This window comes from Lissotriton helveticus, chromosome 8 (genome assembly GCF_964261635.1).
Source record: "Lissotriton helveticus chromosome 8, aLisHel1.1, whole genome shotgun sequence".
In the NCBI taxonomy this organism is placed as follows: Eukaryota; Metazoa; Chordata; class Amphibia; order Caudata; family Salamandridae; genus Lissotriton; species Lissotriton helveticus.
The window spans coordinates 243567626-243590657 of NC_136069.1; the positions used below are offsets into that span (position 1 = coordinate 243567626).

At 41.7% G+C, this 23032-nt stretch overlaps 1 protein-coding gene across 1 annotated transcript in view; it reads left to right on the top strand.

Moving 5' to 3' along the window:
• The window catches only part of CNTN5 (contactin 5), a 2147338-nt gene that overhangs the window by 770258 nt on the left and 1354048 nt on the right, over positions 1-23032 (top strand). Inside the window, exon 5 of the mRNA XM_078656993.1 lies at positions 21870-22094. Within this exon, the coding sequence (XP_078513119.1) occupies positions 21870-22094 (225 nt within the window). The remainder of the gene's footprint in view (positions 1-21869; positions 22095-23032) is intronic.

The following is a 23032-nucleotide window of genomic DNA, read 5'->3' on the forward strand; positions in this document are numbered from 1 at the left end:
ATTTCTTTACCTGAATTGTTGTCCGTTGGTTTGTCATGCGTACTACCTCGAGCACATTTCTAGATGAGTGGCCTTGAATCTCAGGCCAGGCTTCCAAATGCGAGTCAAGGTTATAGTGAGGAAAACAAGTTTCTGTTTGAAGACTTGGTCCTCTCTTCCCCAAGCAACACTAGTTGGAATCCTAACAGAAACACTGGGAGGCACAGAGCTGCTCAAGAGTGAGAGAGTTCCAGCAAGGTGCCTGCCAAGAGAGTACTTCCGGCGTAATTACATATGTGCATTTGCATAGGGGTCTTGTACAAAACCTGGCATTGGACTTTCTGCCAAATCCTGATCAACAGGATCTCTGACTTAATGCTGTTCGAGGCTTTGCTAGTACATGAACCCACACTTGAATCTCTTTGAGGCTGCCAGCTATGCTGGAACTGTTATCTCCATTATGATAAACTGAGATCCTGATCTAAGAAACTTCAGTCACCTGTAGCATCCAAACGTTCTAGAAGCTTGGCAATTATGAATGAAAAATCAAACTATCAAATTCTACATGGAACTGAAAAATCCTTTGTGTAATGCGCCCAACTTCATAAGTATGCTTATATGCAACTTATAATATTAATTTGGTGTTCTTTGTCTTGATTTCCACATCCTTGTAAGATCCGTATAACACAATGCCTTTTTAAAGTGCAGCGGTATTTGACCTATTGTAATTATAATGCACAAAGAGAGAAATATTAATATATGTCAGTGGGGCCCTATTTCTCCCATTTTACTCGTTGTCCTGCCTTCAAATGGAATAGTAACCTCCTGCTCATAAAAACTGGAGGTAAGCCCCATAATTGATGTAATAAGTACAGCACCAGTACAGTTATCACTGACAGGCATTATTGAACCAAGCTCCACCAAAGAAACATTTTTAGAACGGAAGTAATAATTGTGAAGAGGTGCCCCTCCAATTTACTTTGCCGCCTTTTTCCCAGAGTAAAGACTCTTATAATTATTTATTTAATTAGGAATGCTCAACAATGCAGCACATTGCGAATATATTACTTTACTATGTGATGCATTCCATCGCAAGTCTTTACAAAGACTTCCACTAGCGAGCGCGCTGGACTTAGGAATACTATTATTTACTATTCCTACTCCAGTTTGCGCAACAGTAGGGAAGGCGTTGGAATTATTTTCCAATACCTCACCGCCCCCTAGTGGAAATCGTTTAAAGACTTGCAATGTAAATGCATCGTGTACTATCAACACGGTCGTTGTAACTACCGCGTTGTAAAGGTATCGCAGTGTAATGACCGCATTGTAAAGGTTGTTTCCCGCACATTGCAGGATTTATAAATATAATTAGAATATGCTAGAACGCAAATTGTATGTGCATATGGGTTTTTAACATTCGTTACATCTGTACTATTTCAGACGAAATTGCTACCACCCATTATCCTTGTATGCTGACATGGGTGACTTAATGTTGGTGACAAGAGGTCCAGGCATAAGAAGAGAGTACGCTTTGCTACAAATATATCTGCAATGAATGTAACATATTCTTCGGTAATGAATTTAAAACCGTAAAGTGTTTTCTAAGTATCAAAAACCAATGGCTAGTATTTAAATTTCAACTTCTGCACATTAAGTTATTTTCACAGCAGCCTCACTTCAAAATTGTTTGTGGGTTTTAATTTTCTTTTATATAAAGCAAATGATCTCCTCAACAAAGAATAACATTGTGTACATCACTGTACTTGGACAAGAGAATCACTGTCTTGCTTCTGTCAGTGTAAAAGCACCACAGGAGACTTTTTATTACAGGCATGAAACGTAATACAGGTCAACTTTATTATTAGGTAATTAAATATAGAAACCTGTTCTAACTCCAAAGGGCACTTTTCATTTAAATACAGCATTTCGTAGTTCTAGAGAGAATTGTATTATCACATTAGGGACTGAACTCTAATCAAATTTAAAGTTTAGATATATTCTTTAGCAAAGTACTCACTTGGGTATATGAACATGAGTATCCTGAGGGTATATGCAAGTTAATTGGAGGCTTGCTGTTTTAAGTTAAATGTATGTAACACTCCTAGTATTAACAGTTATTAAAGTTTAACACATATTCAAGGAACAGTGTCAATTGTCAAGCATCAGTGTCAGGAACACATGCCTTATTTTAGTTGAATATGCAGCAGTCAGTAAAAACTGCAATATTTTATTTGTAAGTGCAGCATGCTTTAAAGCCATAACAACTACCGCCGTGTGACAATAGCTGCAGCATGTAACACATTTACCCTTTAAGTTACAGCTAGATCGTGAAGATTTTTTTGAACACTTATAAGGAGAAGGTTTATAAGCAGAGAATGGAGGCAGACCAGAACTCTTGCCTAAACCGGCATTTGGCACAAAAAGACCACACTGAGTTCCTATGGTATATCTTACTCCCTAATTACAGGACTTCCCGTGAGAAGTGATAGAGTGTCAAAAATAGGGTGAGAGAAACAATTCAAGCCCGTGGGCACTCCAAGTAAGCTACTATTTTCGATTACAACAAAAATGTATTACTGTTGAAACTTTAAAAATCAAACTTTATATAACAGCCATGGAAGAAATTGGGTTTTTGACTGAGTTGGTTGAAAAAAAAACCCTACTCAATCAACAGTCACAATCAGTGTTTGGGTGAACAAAAAAAGTCACTAAATTAACCTGTACTTAGCCCTCTAGTAGCTTGGCTCAGAGGCACTGTGTTAGGTATTTATATAGCACACAAACAATAATAAAGTAAAACTACAACACAAGAAAATATTGCAGACCATTAAATAGAGAGCATTTGTATAAATATAAGTACACAAAAACAAATCAAATCCAATCAGTAGAACTGCAGTTATGAATGTAAACATTTTTTGCTGAAAAATAGCTCCTAAGAGATCAAAGTGCCAACTGCAGGTATATAGTCGCAAAAGACTATAGAAAAGTTCAAAAGTTAAGGCAGACCACAACGGAGCATGGTTCAGGCACAGGAGGTGAATTGAGCCTGGACTCAGAATATCTTTGGACTTAAAAGAAATTCTGTGAGAAACTCCAGAAGAAGGAGAGTTCAGCGGTGCAAGTAAGCAGGCTGTGTCCGAGGAGGAATAGTCATTGCCGGCTCGCACTGGATGGTTTCGGTGAAGCTGGCGACAATGTCAAGAGAAAGTTCTGAGCAGGAGAGGCAGTGTTTCCGGGCCAAGGACAATGATGTTGATGAGAAGCCTGTTGCCAACGAGCCCGATTGTTCGACTTGGCCCTTTTTGTTGGTTTATCCCCAAACATTTCCTAGTATTTGTGCTGACTATTTTTGTTGGTTTTAGGACTCTGTGCACTTTTCCACTGCTGACCGGTGCTAAAGTGCATATGCTTGCCGTCTAAATTTTGTTGGTGATTGATTTATCCCTGATTGGCATTTTTGAATTAGCAGTAAGTCCCTACTAAAGAGCAGCAGGTGTGCCCAGGGCCAGTAAATCAAATGCTACCAGTGGGCCTGCAGCACTTTGTGCCACCCATATAAGTAGCCCTGCAAACATGTCTCAGATCTGCCAATGCAGTGTCTGTCGGTACAGTTTTAAACTGCCATTTTGACCTGCCAAAACCTTCCCTTTTACTACATGTTAGTCACGCCTAAGGTAGGAGCATGGGCAGGGTACAGTGTATTTAAAGAGTAGGACATGTACTGGTGTGTTTTACATGTCCTGATAGTGAAGTGCTACCAATTTTGTTTTTCGTTATTGCAAGGATTAGCTCTTCCATAGGTTTTCATTGGAGCTACCTTGTGACAATTTACAAGTGTATCTTTCAAATGGGAACAAAGAGAAATTTGGAGTTTGGGCTCTTTGAGCTCAGACTTTTAAAACACATCTTTCAGTAAGGGTGGTTTTTAAATTGTGTGTTTGAAAATGCCACTTTTATAAAGTGGGCATTTCTTGTTTTATCATCCTGTGCCTCTGCCTGCCTGAATAATCAATGTCTGGTTTAGACTGATTGGGCCTGTTTGTGCATTCATTCTATACTGTCACACATAGGGAGTTTAGGTGTGCCCTGCATATCCTGATGAGCCATCACCAGGCTGATGGGTCTTCGTGAGCTACAGTGGTGGGAGTAGTTGTCACTGACACCAGAATAGGGCTGCACGAGTCCTATAACAAAGCTGTATCCACCCCCTAAAGTGTGTCTGGAGGCAAGGCCAGGCAAGGCAGAAACTTATAAACTACAAAGAATTCAAAGGCCAAAAGGGGTATAACTATTGGACCTAACCCCAGACTTTAAGAACACTTCTGGATCAAGAGGACCCTGCTAAGAAGAATAGCTAAAGAGCTTTCAGGAGGAGTACTGCCCCTTTGCTGTATGTTGCTTTGCTGGGATGGCCTGCAGTTGCTACTTCTGTCAGTGAGCAGTGGAAAGGACTGGAGTTTTACTTTGCATTATCCTGCTTGACAAGATTCAAAAAGGGCTTGAAGTAGAGCTTGCCTCCTGTAAAGAAGTCTTAGGGACACAAAGACTTCAGTTGCAGCATCCCTGAACTCCACTGCTTGGAGTTGTGACCTGCCGTGTGGTGCCACTTCCAGTTCTGTTCCCTTGGAAGTTGTTCTGCTGCTTGAAACCATCAAAATCAATATAGCCTCTTCCAGCGCCGTTTTTTCTGATGCAGCACTGGTATGCAAGAGAAAATTCCGCGCACCACTGCCCTGCAGCCAAACAAATCGATGCAACATCTGTCAGCAGCCGAAGAAACTGCCACATCCTGAATTCAGCACACCGTATCTCCAAAGTCCAAGACCCCCGCACTGACTCTGATGCAGGCCTGCTGTACGGCTGAAACAATCAACGCATTGTGGGATGCCTGTTGAAGAAACTGACGCAGTGTCTGTTTGCCACTGAATTGATCTGCTGGGTGTCCAGATTTCCACAAAACGCACCTGTGCAGCGGTTTTTCTGACGCATCACCCGCAAACCAGAATCATCTTGGATTTTGATGCATCGCTTACCCCTACAGTACGGATTCAGTGCAACACTTCTGCGTGCAGTTGATATGACGCATCGCATCCCCGCGGACACTGTAACTGACACATCACTGTGTTTTCCCAAGGCTTCCCTCCTCCTCTGCAGCTGTTTTGTCTTGTGAAGTTTGGTGCATCTGAAGGTACTTAGTGTAAAAACATGGCATCTATGATTTTTCTTTGGACAGAATTGCTAAAACATTTTAAAAGTCATATTTTGAGTTATACATGTTGGAATTTTTCATTTGGTCTTGTTTTCTAAACTGTTGTGGTGTCCATTTGTAGTGTTTTCACTATGTAACTGTGTGTGTTATGTACAGCTGCTTTACACATTGCCTCTGAGATAGGCCTAACTGCTCGTGCCAAGCTACAAAGGGAGTGAGCAAGGGTTATCTTGGGATATCCCTTATCCTGACTCAAAGCAAAGGTCACTACTTGGACAGGGTGTATACCACTGCCAACTAGAGACCCATATTTCTAACACTTTGTCTCACTGTCTTGGAGGAATACACAAAGGCCAACTGCCACGCTATTCAGTCATGTGACCCTGGAGTCAGGATTTTAAGTTGCAACTCATTTAAGTCCAAACTTGACAGTTCTATCTGTCCCCAATCAAAGCATAGCACTTATTAAATGTAATAAGGTAACCCAATGTTTTATGGATAGCGCGCATGAACTGTAGCTCTGATTAGCAGTGGTAAAAGGCACAGAGTGCTAATGGCAACAAATTGAAATTCAGAAAACAGGAGGGCTGAAGTCAAAATATTTGAGGGAATACCACACCAAGGATGACCTGTCTAACAAGCCTCTAACTGGGATTAACACGGAGCAGGCAAGATGGGATACTATTTTAATTTAAAGTGTGCCACGCTGAAAATGTAAAATACTGCCTGTAACATCAAAATGTGAATGCCTCAAAGGGGTATATGATATATTCAGATTACATGAATATTAGGGCTACCTGATATTCCTATATGAATATGGCTACAGACAAGTATTACGAAAAGTTGACTCCCACTATTAATTACAAAGTAAATTTTACCTATTCAAGAATAAAGTACTTACATATCCTCATTTTCTTAGGTCTGACATTAGGGTCCAAAATAGTCTTTACAATTTATTGTTTTCTAGACCTTTTGGGTTGTTTGTTATTAGAATGGTTTCATTATTATATGATTATGTATTACATTATGTATTTTGTCAAGTATAATTATGGGTTGCCTTAACTGATAATGATGTATTGTGATTTTTGTGTTTTAATGAATCTTTGAAATTAAAATATATTTTTATGATTTTTGGTCTGTGCTTAGGGAAATTGACATTTCCTTTACAAAATGAGGATAAACCAGTACTTAATTTTTAAATATGAAGAAGCCAGACATATAGATATGGGTGGTTGTTGTGATGGGGATGTCCCCTGCATCGAATATCAGTGTTTTACTCTGGCATAAGTGCATAACTGCAGATGAATTTGGTATCCAAGCTTTTATTTAGATCCTGGCATTATCCCAATCTAGCATGGGTGTAGAGGTCTAGGCCTGCCCCTGACAATGCGAGAACCAGGACCTGTTTTATGACCTGGAGTTCGGCAGAAAATAGACTAAAATTAGAATCAACCACAGAAGATAAGCATAGCCCTGTACTAGGCCTTGGGGGGGGGGGAAGCTGAACTAGGCGTGTCCACATAGTGAAAGGAGGACCAATGTCCCTGTTCAGAGTTCTTCAGATAAAGTGAGTCTGGATGCATTCTGTGTTTCGTGATTTCTAGTTTGACCAGATCTTTTTTTCTCTGTATCTGAACAATTGTTGCATCCTGCCCCCTTCCATGTAAAGTTTTGCTTTTATGTGAGACTAAACACCTTGCCCTGACATACCGTCCTTATTGCAAATGTGTGTAGAGTGAGCCTATCGCAAATGCATTGCAATAGGACTCTGTGTGTGTGAGTCTGAGTACTGATGCCAGTGGGATCCATTTGGGTGCCTCTGGCACACGAAGGAAGGCAAGGATAGCGTGTCCAATCAATGAAAGTGTGTTTCCTGCATTCCTTTGAGATAGGGCTACTTTTATAAAATTCCATGAAAACTTGGTTAGAAAGAATTGCTAAATAGTTCTTCATCAGAACTGCCATTAGGTAGATGGTATGGCCTGAAGGTCGGGCTCCACTATCTGTTGCTTAAAGTGATAAAGTGTATACGTCAGACCAGCCCTTTGGTCTGTTCCTGATTAATGTTTAAGAGGGGCAAATAATAGCCAGGTGCAGAAAACTCACACCAAGTTCTACATGCTGTGGTTGCTCCTGTTGGGAACCAACCCCAGTGCTACCTGCTGTGAGTAGCATTTCTTTACACCAATTCTGTGCCACTATGTAAAGTGTAATTGTCTAAAAAGATACAATTATGCCATGCATGACACTGTCAGGCAGATTAATATTTGTACATCGCATCCACTAGACAGATACAGTTGAGGCTAGACCAGGAAAACCCTGGACACCACAGGGATGCTAATTTTAATTGCAGGATAATCACGCCCCATTATTTCAGAGAAGGATAATTCTGTGTACAGTGAGTACTTAGTCACCACAGCCGTGGATCATGCTAGAGATAGACGTTACCTTTTAAACAACTACTTTTAGGCCCACAAGTGAGACTGCAGTTGGCAGCTATAACATAACTGGTACACAAGATAATTGTAGATCTTCCAATGCAATTAATTCTTCCAACATGCATGTGGAATTCAATTTCGTGTTACCCCAAACTCCATACACTCAATCTAAGAGAACAACACTCATCACTATTCTCCTAAAGATTAAATTACAGGAATTGGTAACAAATCCTTATTTTGTGTTTCTCAGCATTTATATCAAACTCTTTGTTAATGTTGAGGTCTTACAACCTCCAAAACATGTCATTATTATCTCTGCATGCCTGGCATGGCAATGTTCAAAGCATAGCCACATCAATTAATAAAAGGAACCCCTTCTAAATAAAATAAAATTTTGAGCCAGTTTTATCATGGCACAATTGCTCTCTTTAGAGCCTTCCAGGCTTTTCGACAATCACAGAAGTGTTTGATGTGATGCTGCTAATAAATGGAAATGTATTTCATTCCTTGTAGGCATACGTTCGGTTTCTACTGACAGACTTCAGTCAAGCCAGTTGTTGAAACCTATTCTCAGGCAGAGGTTTAGAGAAATCTCACATCTGTTCCTTCGGGAAAGAAAGGACTGGGTGCAATATCTTAAGAAATCTGGCACCAGGCACTGAAAGAAAGTTTTCGCATAAAGAAAACTATATTATTCTCATAACAACATTCTGGCAGAAAACGCAGAAAGAGTCTAAGAGCCTAATTTCCACACTTCATTTTCATTTCTATGAGCAATTTAGTATTCTATTTGTTTATATCTTTAATGGTCTGCCAGTGCAGTGTGTTACTGCAGGACAACATAATACATTATTAAAAAGATGCCTTCAGTCCCGGTCAGTGAGCACCTCCAGGCTCCTCTTGTGATGTTGGCTTGCTGTTATCCACGCAGGCTGACCCGCTTCCAAGACCTGCATTTCAATGAGTGTTGTGAAGGAGTCTTCGTATCCACTCGTATCCTATGCTTATATAAGTTATTTTTCTCCCAGAGAGTGCAGGTAAGTGAAGATAAAATTGATCTCAAGAAATCTCCCTCTTGTCCAAAAAGGTAAGTCTTCAGAAGATGGATCAGAAGCTCAGATATGTTCCCAATAGGTGTAACACTACGTCTAACTCTAGCCAGCATCAGGCATCAATAATGCCCTCCACAAACATTTGAGACAGAAATTCTGTGGAGGTTTTCCTCCAAGAAAAACATCAAAAGTTAACCCAGGAGCACAGTTGTTTTCAAGTGTTTCTATATTCACATAGGCAGTTTTTATCTTTGTACCACCCTGAAGCAGATGGGTCATTCACAATACTACTTCAAATTTTCCATAACATCTTTTTTTTACTATACCACTGAACTTGTGGTTAACATTTTAGCACCTATATACTATGACTGAAACTATATGATTGGATGCTGTGACTGGACCCAGATACATACTTTTACGTTTTTTTCACAGTACCACGATTGTGGCAAGCTCATTGATAATGACGTCCTATCTAGGGCAGTGAGTAATCAGTGACACACAGATTTGACTCTTTATTCTTGTGGTAACCCATTCTATTTGCTGGTTTGTATCTAATATGGTCCAATGAGTGGAAAGGACTCGGGGCTCTTAGAGTCCTGTAAAATTCACTCTCTGTTGTTACTTCACAGGTCATCACATCAGACTCATTACATCACTGACATTACTTGAAGAAGGGATTTAAAGTGGAGTTATACATAAGTTACAGTAAATGGAATAACCTTTGAAATGTACTGAACAAATCTAATGTTAAAGTGAATTTATATGTAGGTCTTCTAATGATTAAAATCACTTCTAAATTACCCCAGTTCTACGTAAATGACCTAAGTAAAACTTGAACAGCAATAGATTTTGCATGTCATCAGTAATGTTATATGTAATGTCATAAGCAGTGTACCAAAGGAATGCTAGTTATGCCTTACGAATGTATCTATAACTGGTGAATTTACATTGGTTTATTAAATATGAAATGAACGTAATCCCCCTTTTACTTTGAAAATAAAATAATATGAGAAAAGACCCCACATAGACCTATATACATTTCATCTAGTCACAGTATATGTGCACTTAGTCTATCATGGTACCACAAAAATAAAACATTGAATGCAAACCACTTTATTTGATTTTATCATTACGTTAATCATTCAAAATACTTTTTTGTTTTACTTATGTTGTTTCTATTGTTTAAGGTTCATGTATATATAAACACATCCATATCTATATCCACAATCCAGGCTGTATACATACATAAACTAATACATAAAGATTGTGCCTTTACAAAACGATGTGATTATTCTGCACAATTTTTAGTTGCAAGCATGTTTCATACTAAAAATTACATCTAATCCAATTTTCTATAACTCGCACCAACATTCAACAGCATAAGGCAATTGTATCCATTAAGGTTTATGAAAATTATAGGATTACCTATATACCCTTATAATCTTTTGCTGATTTTTACACACATGTTGATGTATATGTCAACATTGGTGCTCCCCTCCCCATAGCTGTATTGCAAGTCCTACATGACTATTGAGACAAAGGGCTTAAAAGCACCTTTACTACTCCCTTTTGAAAAGGAATATTGAGTTATTCTCTGTAAATACATTTTGCTTCTAGTTAGAAGGTGATTGCCTTAATCATTTCCATTAGATTTTATCATTGACATCTTGTTTCAAAGTTTTTCACTTTCCGTGGTCGTTTAAATTGATAAAAACTAGCTTTTGGAAATGTGTTCCACTACCATTTACTTTCCACTCAGGCATCTTCTCTCATTATGCCTGTGATGTACAAGTTAAAAATTATTAATGCCCTAGCCTTTAGGCTCTCTCATGTTTCTAGAGGACTTCGTAACCTTCCAAATTCTCAACACTATTTCATCTTTGTGTTTTAGGTCTGGACATCAAACTGAACAAAATGTTTATCAATTCTGTCCGCATATAGAAATTGTTACATAATTGTAGTTCAAGTTCATGAAGGCATACACTGCCTTTTAGCTCCAGAAATATGTGCAGGAAGATATTACAAAAAGGGCGATACGTAGCTCTGATCATAGAATCTGACCATGTCACCATACTCAATCACCAACTGATATTTTCCTGATAAGAAAAAAAGAAAGAAATATTGCTTGTTGCCAGAGAGCTAAGAACAGTAACAAATAAGACTTAGCTCCTGATACGTTATTTGAGCCTAATAAGCTTGTAGTATCTTTATCTTCTAACATGGAAATACTAGGGTAATTAATTAAAATGCCTTTCTTTCTAAACTCTCTTGAATACCTAGAACCTATAGGTTATATATAATTTCCCTATTCCAAGATCCTGAATCTTGACATGTAATCATGTGTCTCTATCACAGTGATTGTTCAAAAGGACATGTTGCGTTGTCTTCCAACACATCAACTCTCACCTCAGAAAACTTTGCTGATTTATTCGGCTGTAATGCCAGCCAGGTGATCTCAGCCAGGATAATATCAATCTTTTTCTGCAGGAGATTGAAAACATAAATTGTTCCTCATGCAATCATATTGAACTCTCCATCTGAATAGTAACAAAGCTTTTTACTGTGCTGTTCGTAATTATGTAGGGTTTATAATGGCATAATATTCCTTTTAAGATGTTATACATTTGACTGAATGTATTATTTTTTATTAATCCAAATATGTTACGCACAGAACTTTGTGTCTACCATTGTATTCCTTCTCACATTTTTTCTTTTTACTGGTTTGACCCCTGATACATGACCCCTTTGTCGACTAAGACATGCTGATCAAGAGTCAGTAAATTTCGGTTGACAAGGCTGCTACTTAAAGGTGCCAGATGTAAGTAGATAACACATTAGGAGATAGCTGTAGTAGGACAAGGCTAGGATAATAAGCTACCTATGTGTTCAGTAATGCAGTCGTATGTCGTGATAATTTCCCCAACACAAATGTTGGAAAATTAATAAGAATAGAAGCTGTACCCAACACCAAGCCCACACCCCCCCTAAGGTGGACTAGATTATGTGGACACCACCATTTCAGATTTCTGCATCTTAATTTGGATGGAATTAGCCTTCCTACAGGATGTGGTCATACATAGGGTGTAGAAACCCTAATGGTAGGCAGCCCATTGGCTGCTACCTGTAACTCCCCTAAATTAAGTATTTAGGTGGCACCCCTGAACCCAAGAACTCAGATTCAATGGATCAAGAGAAGAAGGATGAAGAAGAGTCACTGCCTGGCAAGAACTGCAGAAAAACAGTGAACCTTTGGCACAAAACCCTTCTTGCTAGCAACTCTCTTGACAACTGTGATAGAGGGACTCGTCCTTCAAGCTGGAGATCTACCACAGCCTTCGGTATCCCAGCACTTCGACAATCGCCTAGTCTTCCATGGAGTAGATGATCTACTCCCCTGAATTTTGCAGGCATCGACAATCAGAGTCTAGTCTACAACCTTGCAGTTCCCCGGCCTGACCGACACCGCAGAAGGCCAGGAAGAGGTACCTGTCCTCTCGAGGGTTAGATCTGTCTCCTCACCCAGAGTGAATACACTAGGAACAACCGGAGCAGTGCAGCACCAATACAAGGTGTACTGGACACCCTGACCCAAACATCAACAGCAAAGTCCAAACAGAATTCTTATTGCACCAGTACCAAGGAGCCTTTGAGGAATGTTAACATCACTGAGACCCACTTCGTGAGTGTCCCAGCTGTCCTGATTTTGCCCCTGCCAGCTGTTTGTCCCTAACTGCGATGATCAAACGTGTGCACCCGGTCCAGCTGACATAACCCCACTCTACACCTGAGCTGCTTAGCATGGGTACTGAAGAACCGACTGTGTTCCCTTACTCCAAGACCCATTGCAACCCAAATACCCATTTGGGAGCTTAATCAGTTTTACTTGGTCCCTAGTTCCAATTAGGCTGCCTCCCTGATTCTCTAAGTGGAATAACAACTAAAATGTGGTAGCTCCTGGCTTAATATGGTAGGACCCTGTGTGGTGCAATATGTGATGTAATAGGAGGCAGTTAACTACACTGATAATGCGTGTATGCACTCCAAGACTTTTCCGAATACATGCCCTATACACTTTAACAAAGGAATGCAACATGTTTCCTCATAATTACAGATTTTCCACACTTACTAAATAATCTTTCATCTACTGCATAATGATAATATAGTAACAATAACAAATTCTTGTTCAAACAAATTTAAGGCTAATAAAAATGTGCTGCGTATTGCCATGCAGTACCAGGCCTTTTGCAAAGATCATCTTTCAGCTGGTTATTGCTGTATTTAGGAGGTGAAATAGTTGCCCAGGTAGTGTTAATATGTAGGATGACAACATATTTTCCTAAAAATACTACCACAGCATGTTCAGCCTTATGCCTCGTGATTTATCATTTTGTGGCGCATTATTTAATGAACCCTGCTGCATACCTTGGTCCTCCTCTGACCCATAATAAAATTGTAGCTCCACCAATTTGTAGCAGACCAGAATTGGACTCCTATTGCACCGTTGGCCCCTTCTTGAAAAGAAAAAAGACAATTTAGGCAGTATTGTTTTACCTATCATTTATGAGAGTTCTTAAGTTCTGTGGATGGAATCTCAGATCCTACTGGGAAGTACAATAGAAAGATCCTTATCATGGGAATGATGTTTGTACAGAGGTCTATAATCACACAAATAAATCAATCTTATGGATTCTCAATCAATGCACTCAGCTATAATTCTACAAAACATACTGTATGGTGCAGTTAGAGTTAGATATTAAAGGATAGTTTAAGTTCTTCTCTTTCTGGACCCAAGACTACCCTAACTACCAAAGCCCTAGTCGCTATGGTAATTCTACCCAGTAACTTACCCATTTCATAAGGCTATAGGAACAGTTCTGCAGTAGTTGCAGTGCTGGTCAGTGGGTTACATGGAAGCACAATATGTCTATTTCTATTCTGAAAAAATTGAGAAGACAGAACTTTCCCCACCATGTCTGAACCAAGATCAACACCACTAACACCTGAGGCTTTACTTTGTATATAGCACACTTTTCCTGTTTGCGCCATGGTGCACCTTTCGACAGGTGCGCCGGGTTAAAATACACAGTGAGCTGTATTAGAAAGAATGCACTGTCCCCACATGACAATGTATAATACGGCCCTCTGTGGACAAGAGACTGCACCGATACAGAACAATGAAGAACATTTTCTCCATGTATTTATAAGTATAACACTACATATGAAATAAATGGATACTACACATGTATGTTGCCTCGAGGAGGATGATCAGGAAGCTATGCGTTTAATATTACTTAGTTTTGAGGCCTGAACTTCAAAATAAGGTAGTGGACAAATATACAGGTGACAGCAGGCGTGATTCGCATTTTTTTTCACGATAGTATCATTTACATCTTAACATAGTTTAGACAATGAATATAGAAAACTATTATCCATGTAAACCGCGCAGTCTTTACCATGCATTACCATTACTACGCAGCCTTCACTACGAATTACCTTTGCCACATAAGTCTTTACCAAACATATGCCTTTACCACACATGCCTTTGAACAAAAAATGTAAGTATATATAAAGTAAGTGATATACCCACTGACGGTCGCCAGTAGGTAGGTATAGTGAGGACCATGTTTCCATAGGAAAATCATTTTTTGACTTGCCTATATCTTTGGCGCAGGTTGCCGAATCTTCAAGAAGTTTTCTAAAGTAAGTGTGCAGGGGGCACATTGGGTCCCCAACCTAGGGCTTATTTATTTCCTGGGACCCACCACTTTCCCGGGGCTTTTGTGTATAGTAATGTGAGGGTGGGCATGTGGACCCCCCGGCCCACCACCTCCCCAGGCTACAATTTAAAAATACATGGGGGGCTGTGCAGACACACCATGACCCAGGGACCACCACAGGCCCCAGGGACACCACCTCCTTAGGGCTACAATTGTAAAAATACATGGGGAGCTTCTCAGACCCCCCGAGTATCACCACCTCCCCACTCCCCAGGGCCAATTGTATTTTTCAAAAAGAGGGAGGAGGGCTGCGTGGACACATTTTGGGGACATATACAGCCCAAGGGAGCACCACCTCCCCAGGGTCATCCTGTGCAGATCAAAGGAGTGGGGCAATGTGGCTCTCATCCTGGAGCCATATATTGCCCTGGGGACTTCCCCCCCTGCTATGTCCCAGAGTGCCCACCCCCTGGACATAGCGGTTGGCTTTTGCTGAGCCAAAGTTTGACAACTTCCGCCAAGCAAATGTAAACTCTCTGCTTCCAGCAAGTGGGAGCTAACAAACAGCACCCACTTGCTGGAAGATGGGTTTTCATTTCTTTCCCTGCCCACAGATATGCGGGCAGTAAAAGAGATGAAAATATTGCTCTTGCACACAGCAAACTGCATTTCGAGCACCTCTGTGTGCAAGAGCAATGCTGGCTCATGCAGGAGGTGGGGAGCCGGCTTGGACCATGGGGGCCTTGAGGCTCCCCCCGCTGTCCCCTTCCTGCACACTGGGTGCCCTGGGTGAGCTCCATAGCACCCTGGAGATCTGGCCAGGCCCTTGCAGATGGGGTCCCCGGGGCCAAATTGGCCCGAGGAGGGTGGGCATGCATCTCCCCACCCCCATCAAGTTATGTCCATAATGCTCATTGCCAGAAATTAAACCTCAACGGGAGGCATTTACAGATATAAATATAGCAGGTGCCCCATTGAAGCTCCACTTCTGTAAAGGACAAATTATCGTAACTCCTGGGCTTGGTGAAGCCAAAGCAAGTCTGTTTTCTCAGCAACCCCATATTGAAAGGCAATCTGAAATCCTTCATGAAGGTGAATGCATTGTTGATCTATTGGAGGGCAATCTGTATGTGACTGTGACAAGTTGGTTCTTTGTTGTCCCATTCTGGTAAGAGCAGAATCCATTGTTCACCCTTTAAATTACTACGAATATACAAATCACTTGGAAGCTTCGCCCATTTGCCGCACCCACCCTAGTAGTATGCAAAGGTCTTCCTGCTTTTTCCTGGTTGATGGTCAGCTTAACAAGTCCCCTCCCCCAGAGCATTTCCCACTAATTTTGGTGAGGAGTTCTTGAGGGATATGAGGACATCTCCACCAAACAAAGGAAGACTTGCTTCATATAATCAAGAGGAAAGATCAATGTTTGGTGGAGATGTACTCCTTTGTAGTTTTATTGTCTTCTCTATGGGATGATTCATGCTAGCACATATTTTAGGATAAAGATGCATAAGGAACAATCACATTTCCAAAAAGCACACAAGGTCATCTGTGACATTTTGTCTAGCTCCATTACGCAGCTATAGTGTAGAATACGTGCTGAACTGCACTTAGAATTCACCAGAAGAAAGTACTCCACTTGGGTAGATATTTTGTGCAAAACTGGGGACTCTTGTTGGATAAAAGGTCCGGTTTAGTTAATTTATGATTGAGTCACTCAGATAGCTACTGACACACCCACACAGCTATTTAGTACCCACTTGCATAGTCAGACACTCTCACATCCACTGACATACCCACTCAGACACTGATACACCTACTCAAAGACGCAGATACACCAACTCACAGACCCACTCTCACACCCACTTAATGATGCACTTGGTACTCACTCATACCCTCATGCACCCACTCACAGAACCATACAACCACTCACACCCGCTCAGACACTCATGCACCCACTCAGAGACAAATGCACCTACTCACTCAGACACTCATGTACTCACTCAAAGACTGACTCATACTCAGTAGGCACTTGCAGAGCTACTCAGCCACTCAAACACCCACTCTCTAATCCATACACTTACTCACACAGCCACTGAATCACCCATACAAACACTCACACACCCACACAATCACTCACACACCCAACAAAACACTAACACTGCCACTCACAGACCTGTACAACCTCTCAAACACCTGCACCCACCCACTCGCTCACACACACACCCACACCCACACAACCACTCACATAGCTACTCACTCACCTAGAAAAGCACTCTCACAGCTACTCACACACCTAGAAAACCACTCGAAAAGCAATGCACAGACCTATTCAGCCAGTCACATACCCTCTGACAGAGCTATACACCCACCCACACACCCATTGACAAATTCATACACGCACACACACCTATACAGCCACTCCCACACCCACTTATTCACCCATACAGCCACTCACACACTCACTTATTCACCCATACAGTCACTCACACACCCACGTACACACACAAATAGTCACTCAGACACCCACTCACATACAAATACAGTCACACAGCCACTCACATAAAATGTTAGAAATAGTATCACTCATTAGTAGTACACAAAGTAAACTAATGTAACATTTGTGGTACCTTGGTGTATATGTTTTACATGTTTTACACTAATAAACATTTACAAAACACTCACACTGACTGGATGATATCAGGAATGATGTCACTGCCATGTTATGAGTGATCTAATATGTGAGGTCATAAGCAGTGCTTTGTTGGGGCGTAAGGCATTGTTAACTCAGGTAATTATAACTGCTGAATTTGTATAACTTTGTACAAGTGACATCTGAGCCTAATTATAATGTCCCTGTAACCTTTGTTTTTTTCCGTGAATTTCTAAAGTTTTTTTTAATGTTGTTTCCGGACTATAACATCCCTGTAACCTTTGTTTTTTAAGTGAATAATTTAAGGGTTTAGGACGGTTAAGGGAATTGGAACTTAAGGGTGAATTTACGGTTTAGGGGTGGGTAAGTGGTAAAGGTGTTTTTAGGGCTTAGGTGTGGGTAGAGTATACATTCTTAAGAGTATTTTTAGAGTTTAGGGATGGGTGAGTGTATTGGGTGGTAAGGGTATTTTTAGGGTAAAGGGTGGGTAGGGGTATTGGGTGGTAAGTGTGTTTTAGGGTGGGTAAGTGTATTTCATGCTTTAAGAGTTTAGGGATGGGTAAAGTGTTTTTAGGGTTTAGGAGTAGGTAAGTGTATTGGATGGTAAGGGTATTTTCAGAGCTTAGTGTGGGTAGGGATATTGGGCGCTAAAGGTTCTTTTAGTCATTTTGGGTTGGGTAAGGACACTGGGTGGGAAGGCCTTATTTACTGTTTAGGGGTGATTGAGTTTAGGGGATGGGGACGATAAGGGTATATATATATATATATATATATATATATATATATATATATATATATATATATATATATATATACACAAACAAAATCCCTTCCAAGAAAAGATCAGAGGACACAGCGGGGATTCTCTTGGCAACCCTTTATTCACGGTGATCGGCATTATGCATTTCGGCGTCCCCGCCTTCCTCAGATGCCTATTTTCACCAAATTACATTGCCTCCCTCCTTTATTCATTCCACGGCGCTCCCATTGGTTGGAGTGCAGCATGCCCCAAACATGATTACTTGCAGCTGCAGTTCGATGCTGTAGGACACCAAATCCCTGCATGCATTTCTCCGGTGAGCATCGGGTGTGGAGCCATGTTATGCTTCTGTAAGCGCTGCTGTGCCCAGTAAAGGAAGGAGAAGGCTAATTGATGCCAAATGTAACTTGTAATAACAGTGTTCACGGCTGCCTCAAGTCCCCAACGCCTCAACCCCAAGCACAAAATCCAAACCGGGCTGTGACAGACAGGTACAGTGATCCTGTGTCCCCGTGCAGTGACGGACTGCTGGCCGCAGCAGCCTCTTGTTTGGTCCGTTTTCGGGGTGGGTCTGCAAAGTCCAATACCTTAGAAAAACCACGTTGCCAATATTTCTGCAGGCCACTTGAAAAGGCGGGTCCTCTGTTCACACGCTACTGGCCAGCGCGTGAATGTATGCAAACAAAATCCCTTCCAAGAAAAGATCAGAGGACACAGCGGTGATTCTCTTGGCAACCCTTTATTCACGGTGATCGGCATTATGCATTTCGGCGTCCCCGCCTTCCTCAGATGCCTATTTTCACCAAATTACATTGCCTCCCTCCTTTATTCATTCCCCAGCGCTCCCATTGGTTGGAGTGCAGCATGCCCCAAACATGATTACTTGCAGCTGCAGTTCGATGCTGTAGGACACCAAATCCCTGCATGCATTTCTCCGGTGAGTATCGGGTGTGGAGCCATGTTATGCTTCTGTAAGCGCTGCTGTGCCCAGTAAAGGAAGGAGAAGGCTAATTGATGCCAAATGTAACTTGTAATAACAGTGTTCACGGCTGCCTCAAGTCCCCAATGCCTCAACCCCAAGCACAAAATCCAAACCGGGCTGTGACAGACAGGTACAGTGATCCTGTGTCCCCGTGCAGTGACGGACTGCTGGCCGCAGCAGCCTCTTGTTTGGTCCGTTTTCGGGGTGGGTCTGCAAAGTCCAATACCTTAGAAAAACCACGTTGCCAATATTTCTGCAGGCCACTTGAAAAGGCGGGTCCTCTGTACACACGCTACTGGCCAGCGCGTGAATGTATGCAAACAAAATCCCTTCCAAGAAAAGATCAGAGGACACAGCGGGGATTCTCTTGGCAACCCTTTATTCACGGTGATCGGCATTATGCATTTCGGCGTCCCCGCCTTCCTCAGATGCCTATTTTCACCAAATTACATTGCCTCCCTCCTTTATTCATTCCACGGCGCTCCCATTGGTTGGAGTGCAGCATGCCCCAAACATGATTACTTGCAGCTGCAGTTCGATGCTGTAGGACACCAAATCCCTGCATGCATTTCTCCGGTGAGTATCGGGTGTGGAGCCATATTATGCTTCTGTAAGCGCTGCTGTGCCCAGTAAAGGAAGGAGAAGGCTAATTGATGCCAAATGTAACTTGTAATAACAGTGTTCACGGCTGCCTCAAGTCCCCAACGCCTCAACCCAAGCACAAAATCCAAACCGGGCTGTGACAGACAGGTACAGTGATCCTGTGTCCCCGTGCAGTGACGGACTGCTGGCCGCAGCAGCCTCTTGTTTGGTCCGTTTTCGGGGTGGGTCTGCAAAGTCCAATACCTTAGAAAAACCACGTTGCCAATATTTCTGCAGGCCACTTGAAAAGGCGGGTCCTCTGTACACACGCTACTGGCCAGCGCGTGAATGTATGCAAACAAAATCCCTTCCAAGAAAAGATCAGAGGACACAGCGGAGATTCTCTTGGCAACCCTTTATTCACGGTGATCGGCATTATGCATTTCGGCGTCCCAGCCTTCCTCAGATGCCTATTTTCACCAAATTACATTGCCTCCCTCCTTTATTCATTCCACGGCGCTCCCATTGGTTGGAGTGCAGCATGCCCCAAACATGATTACTTGCAGCTGCAGTTCGATGCTGTAGGACACCAAATCCCTGCATGCATTTCTCCGGTGAGTATCGGGTGTGGAGCCATGTTATGCTTCTGTAAGCGCTGCTGTGCCCAGTAAAGGAAGGAGAAGGCTAATTGATGCCAAATGTAACTTGTAATAACAGTGTTCACGGCTGCCTATATATATATATTACCTACTGGCGGTCGCCAGTAGGTAGTTATAGTTAGGATTGCTTTCCATAGGAAATCCGCAACATTCTATTGGGAACAACTTTGGCGCCGGTGGACGAATCTTCGCGAATTTCTCAAAGAAGATGGCCCGCTCGGCTCTGCTCCTTCCCTGAAAGTTTGGGGGGATTCGTCAAGCGGGGGCCGAGATATTTGGGGGGTCCCAAAACGTGTTTTGCCCATGTTAATTTCCATAGGGCGGTTGGACTCACTTTTAGCCCTAACATCTGAATGGATTTCCACCAAACTTGGCAAAATTGTAGGGACTGGTAGCCCGTTGTGCCTTTGCTATGTCTCAAGATATGTGCTCCAGTGGATTTTGAGTAATTTAGGTTCAAAAAAATATATATCTATAAGCGCGCCCGGTACGCGCACCGGGGCGCGTACCAGCGCGCTACGCGCGTATGCGAGCAGAAAGCTGATTGGCTCTCGGGTGTCTGTCAACATTCCAAACAGTCCAGAGCGGCCGCCATCTTGTGTCTCGGTAGGATCGAGACACAAGAGGTGGCAAAAACAAAGGGGGAAATGACCAAAAGGGGGCAGGGTAGGCCCCCTGACACCCTATGTTTGATGTGGGGGCCAAAAAAGTGATGTCACTGACCATGTCATGAGTGATGTAATATGTGACGTCATCAGCAGTGCATTGCAGGCGCGCAAGTTATAGTGAGTCCAACTAACTATAACTGGTGTGAAACCTATGGTTTTTTCAGTGAAATATATATATATATATATATATACACACACACACACACATATACGTGTGTGTATGTAAATATTATATGTATATATATATATGTGTGTGTTTTAACCTACCTAATATATACTTCCATTTTTGTTGTAAAGGTATGCGTGATAAAGGCATATGTGTGGTAAAGACATATGCGTTGTATAGGCTGCATGATAATGCCATGTGTGATTCCATCATACCTCCTTTTAGGAAGCATTCTCTAGCTCATTTGTGCACTTTTATAGAATGGCAAAAGACCAATGGGTTTTTTATCCAACCTAATTATAATCATTTAATTGACCTCAGAAAATGAAAAAAATGTAACATTTTAATATTCTATGCACGGATGGAAGAGTTGTTACCTTTATTCTTAGGTCTATCTTGTCAGCGCAGTAGCAGTACTACCTACTGCTATTTAAAATACGCATAAAGTTGTCTTTGGCTATGCCCAAAGGAGTGTATTTCTCTCAGCTGATGCTATTGGTTGTTTGATGAATACTCCAACTGCGAAGACGTTGTTTATTGGGCTACTTTACATCTGAAATGGCAAAACTCATCACACTGTTTATCACATTCAGTCCATTTTTATCCAATAAGTCTGGATTTCATATGCTAAACAGCATTTGAATCGGCTACGGATGCAGAGTATTTGTGCATGCTCTGTTTACATGCATTAGCTTGGAAAAGGCAGACCTCCTGTCTTTAACAATGGCTGTTTTTTTTTTTGCGTCCTTGTAATAATTTATCATGGAAGTTGAAAAATGGCTCAAAAGAGATCCATGCCACTTTCCCTCCATTTTCTACCTTTAGAAAGTTAAATGGTGTTTCTTTGTTTTCTTGCAACATTCATATAGTGGAATTAGCTGTGCCCAATCAAACATCGTTTAAGCATCATGATGCTTTAAACAGCGTAGTTCGATGTACATTTTGTAAACTCTGCTGCTGGAGTCCATTCCTGTTTGCTGAAAATGAACTGCTTCTCTTCACAGACTTCTCCGAGGCAATTCCGGGGCAGCAAACGTCCTATGCGGCCATCCTGAGAATTAAACCCGGCGGTTCCTCGTCATCGCTGCTTAATTCGAGGAACAGGCCTCGATTCAGTAACCCTTCATCAGGAACCGTCAGCTTCTCTTCACTCGACTGGCGAGACGCGGCCCAGAGTTACAACTTCCCAACAAACCTGTACCACTTCTCTGAGGCCTACAGGCAAGACGGTAAGTGGGTTCTTCAATTTCTTCCTCTGAACGTCCTTTTAGAAGCCGCCGCCGCACATTTCAAGCTCGAATTGTCAATGACAGGATTTCAAAAAAGTATATATTTTTCAATTTATTTTCGCTTCTGAAGGTATTATGCTAGTGCCTTTCTAACACACGAGGTAGATTTTCACCTTTCAGATTAAACTGCGGGGTAAAAAAAACTGCACATTGGTTTCTTAGTGGATTGTATATGCTTTTTGATTTCTTTTTCTCCGTATCAGAGAATGGAAAAATGGAAATGAAATACTATTAAAGAACAATCCAGTTTGACTTACTGAAGAGCTGGGGCTAGCTCTGAAAGGCACATAGTGCAATTGCAACCCTTTAGGTATTACTTATTTTTGTATTACGGTGGATATTTTCATTTTTATTCAAAACTACTCTTGAATCAACTAAGATTGTGCATAACGAAACTATTTTGCACTTTAAGTGAAAGCTATCACATAGCAGAGTTTGTCATGGAAGTGCTGATTACTCAACTATGTTAAAATGACCTCCTGTAACGAGGGTATCTTTCCACTTTCACCCTATTGAATCATGGTCATGCTTTTCTCTTGCACCAGCAGGAATCTCTGTCATGAACAGCACGATTTGTGCCTTGTTTTGTATCAGTGAAGATAAGGACTGGAAACCCAAAGCAGCACTGGCAATTTTGTCAGAACAGCTCCCAGGGTTTGCCAGTGTGAAGCACTGCTGCTTTTGTTACTGGGATATTGCATTACGGCTGCAAATCTGGCCCCCTCCAATGCAAAACCAGCCCCCAGCCTCCCTGGGAAATGCCCCATGCCTGCTACGGCCAGTCCAGTCCTGAATGAAGAATGCAGCACACAGAGCTGCTTTGCAACCAGGGGCTGAAATAGACTTGAACTTTTGCTGGTGGGCTAGTAGTTCAAGCC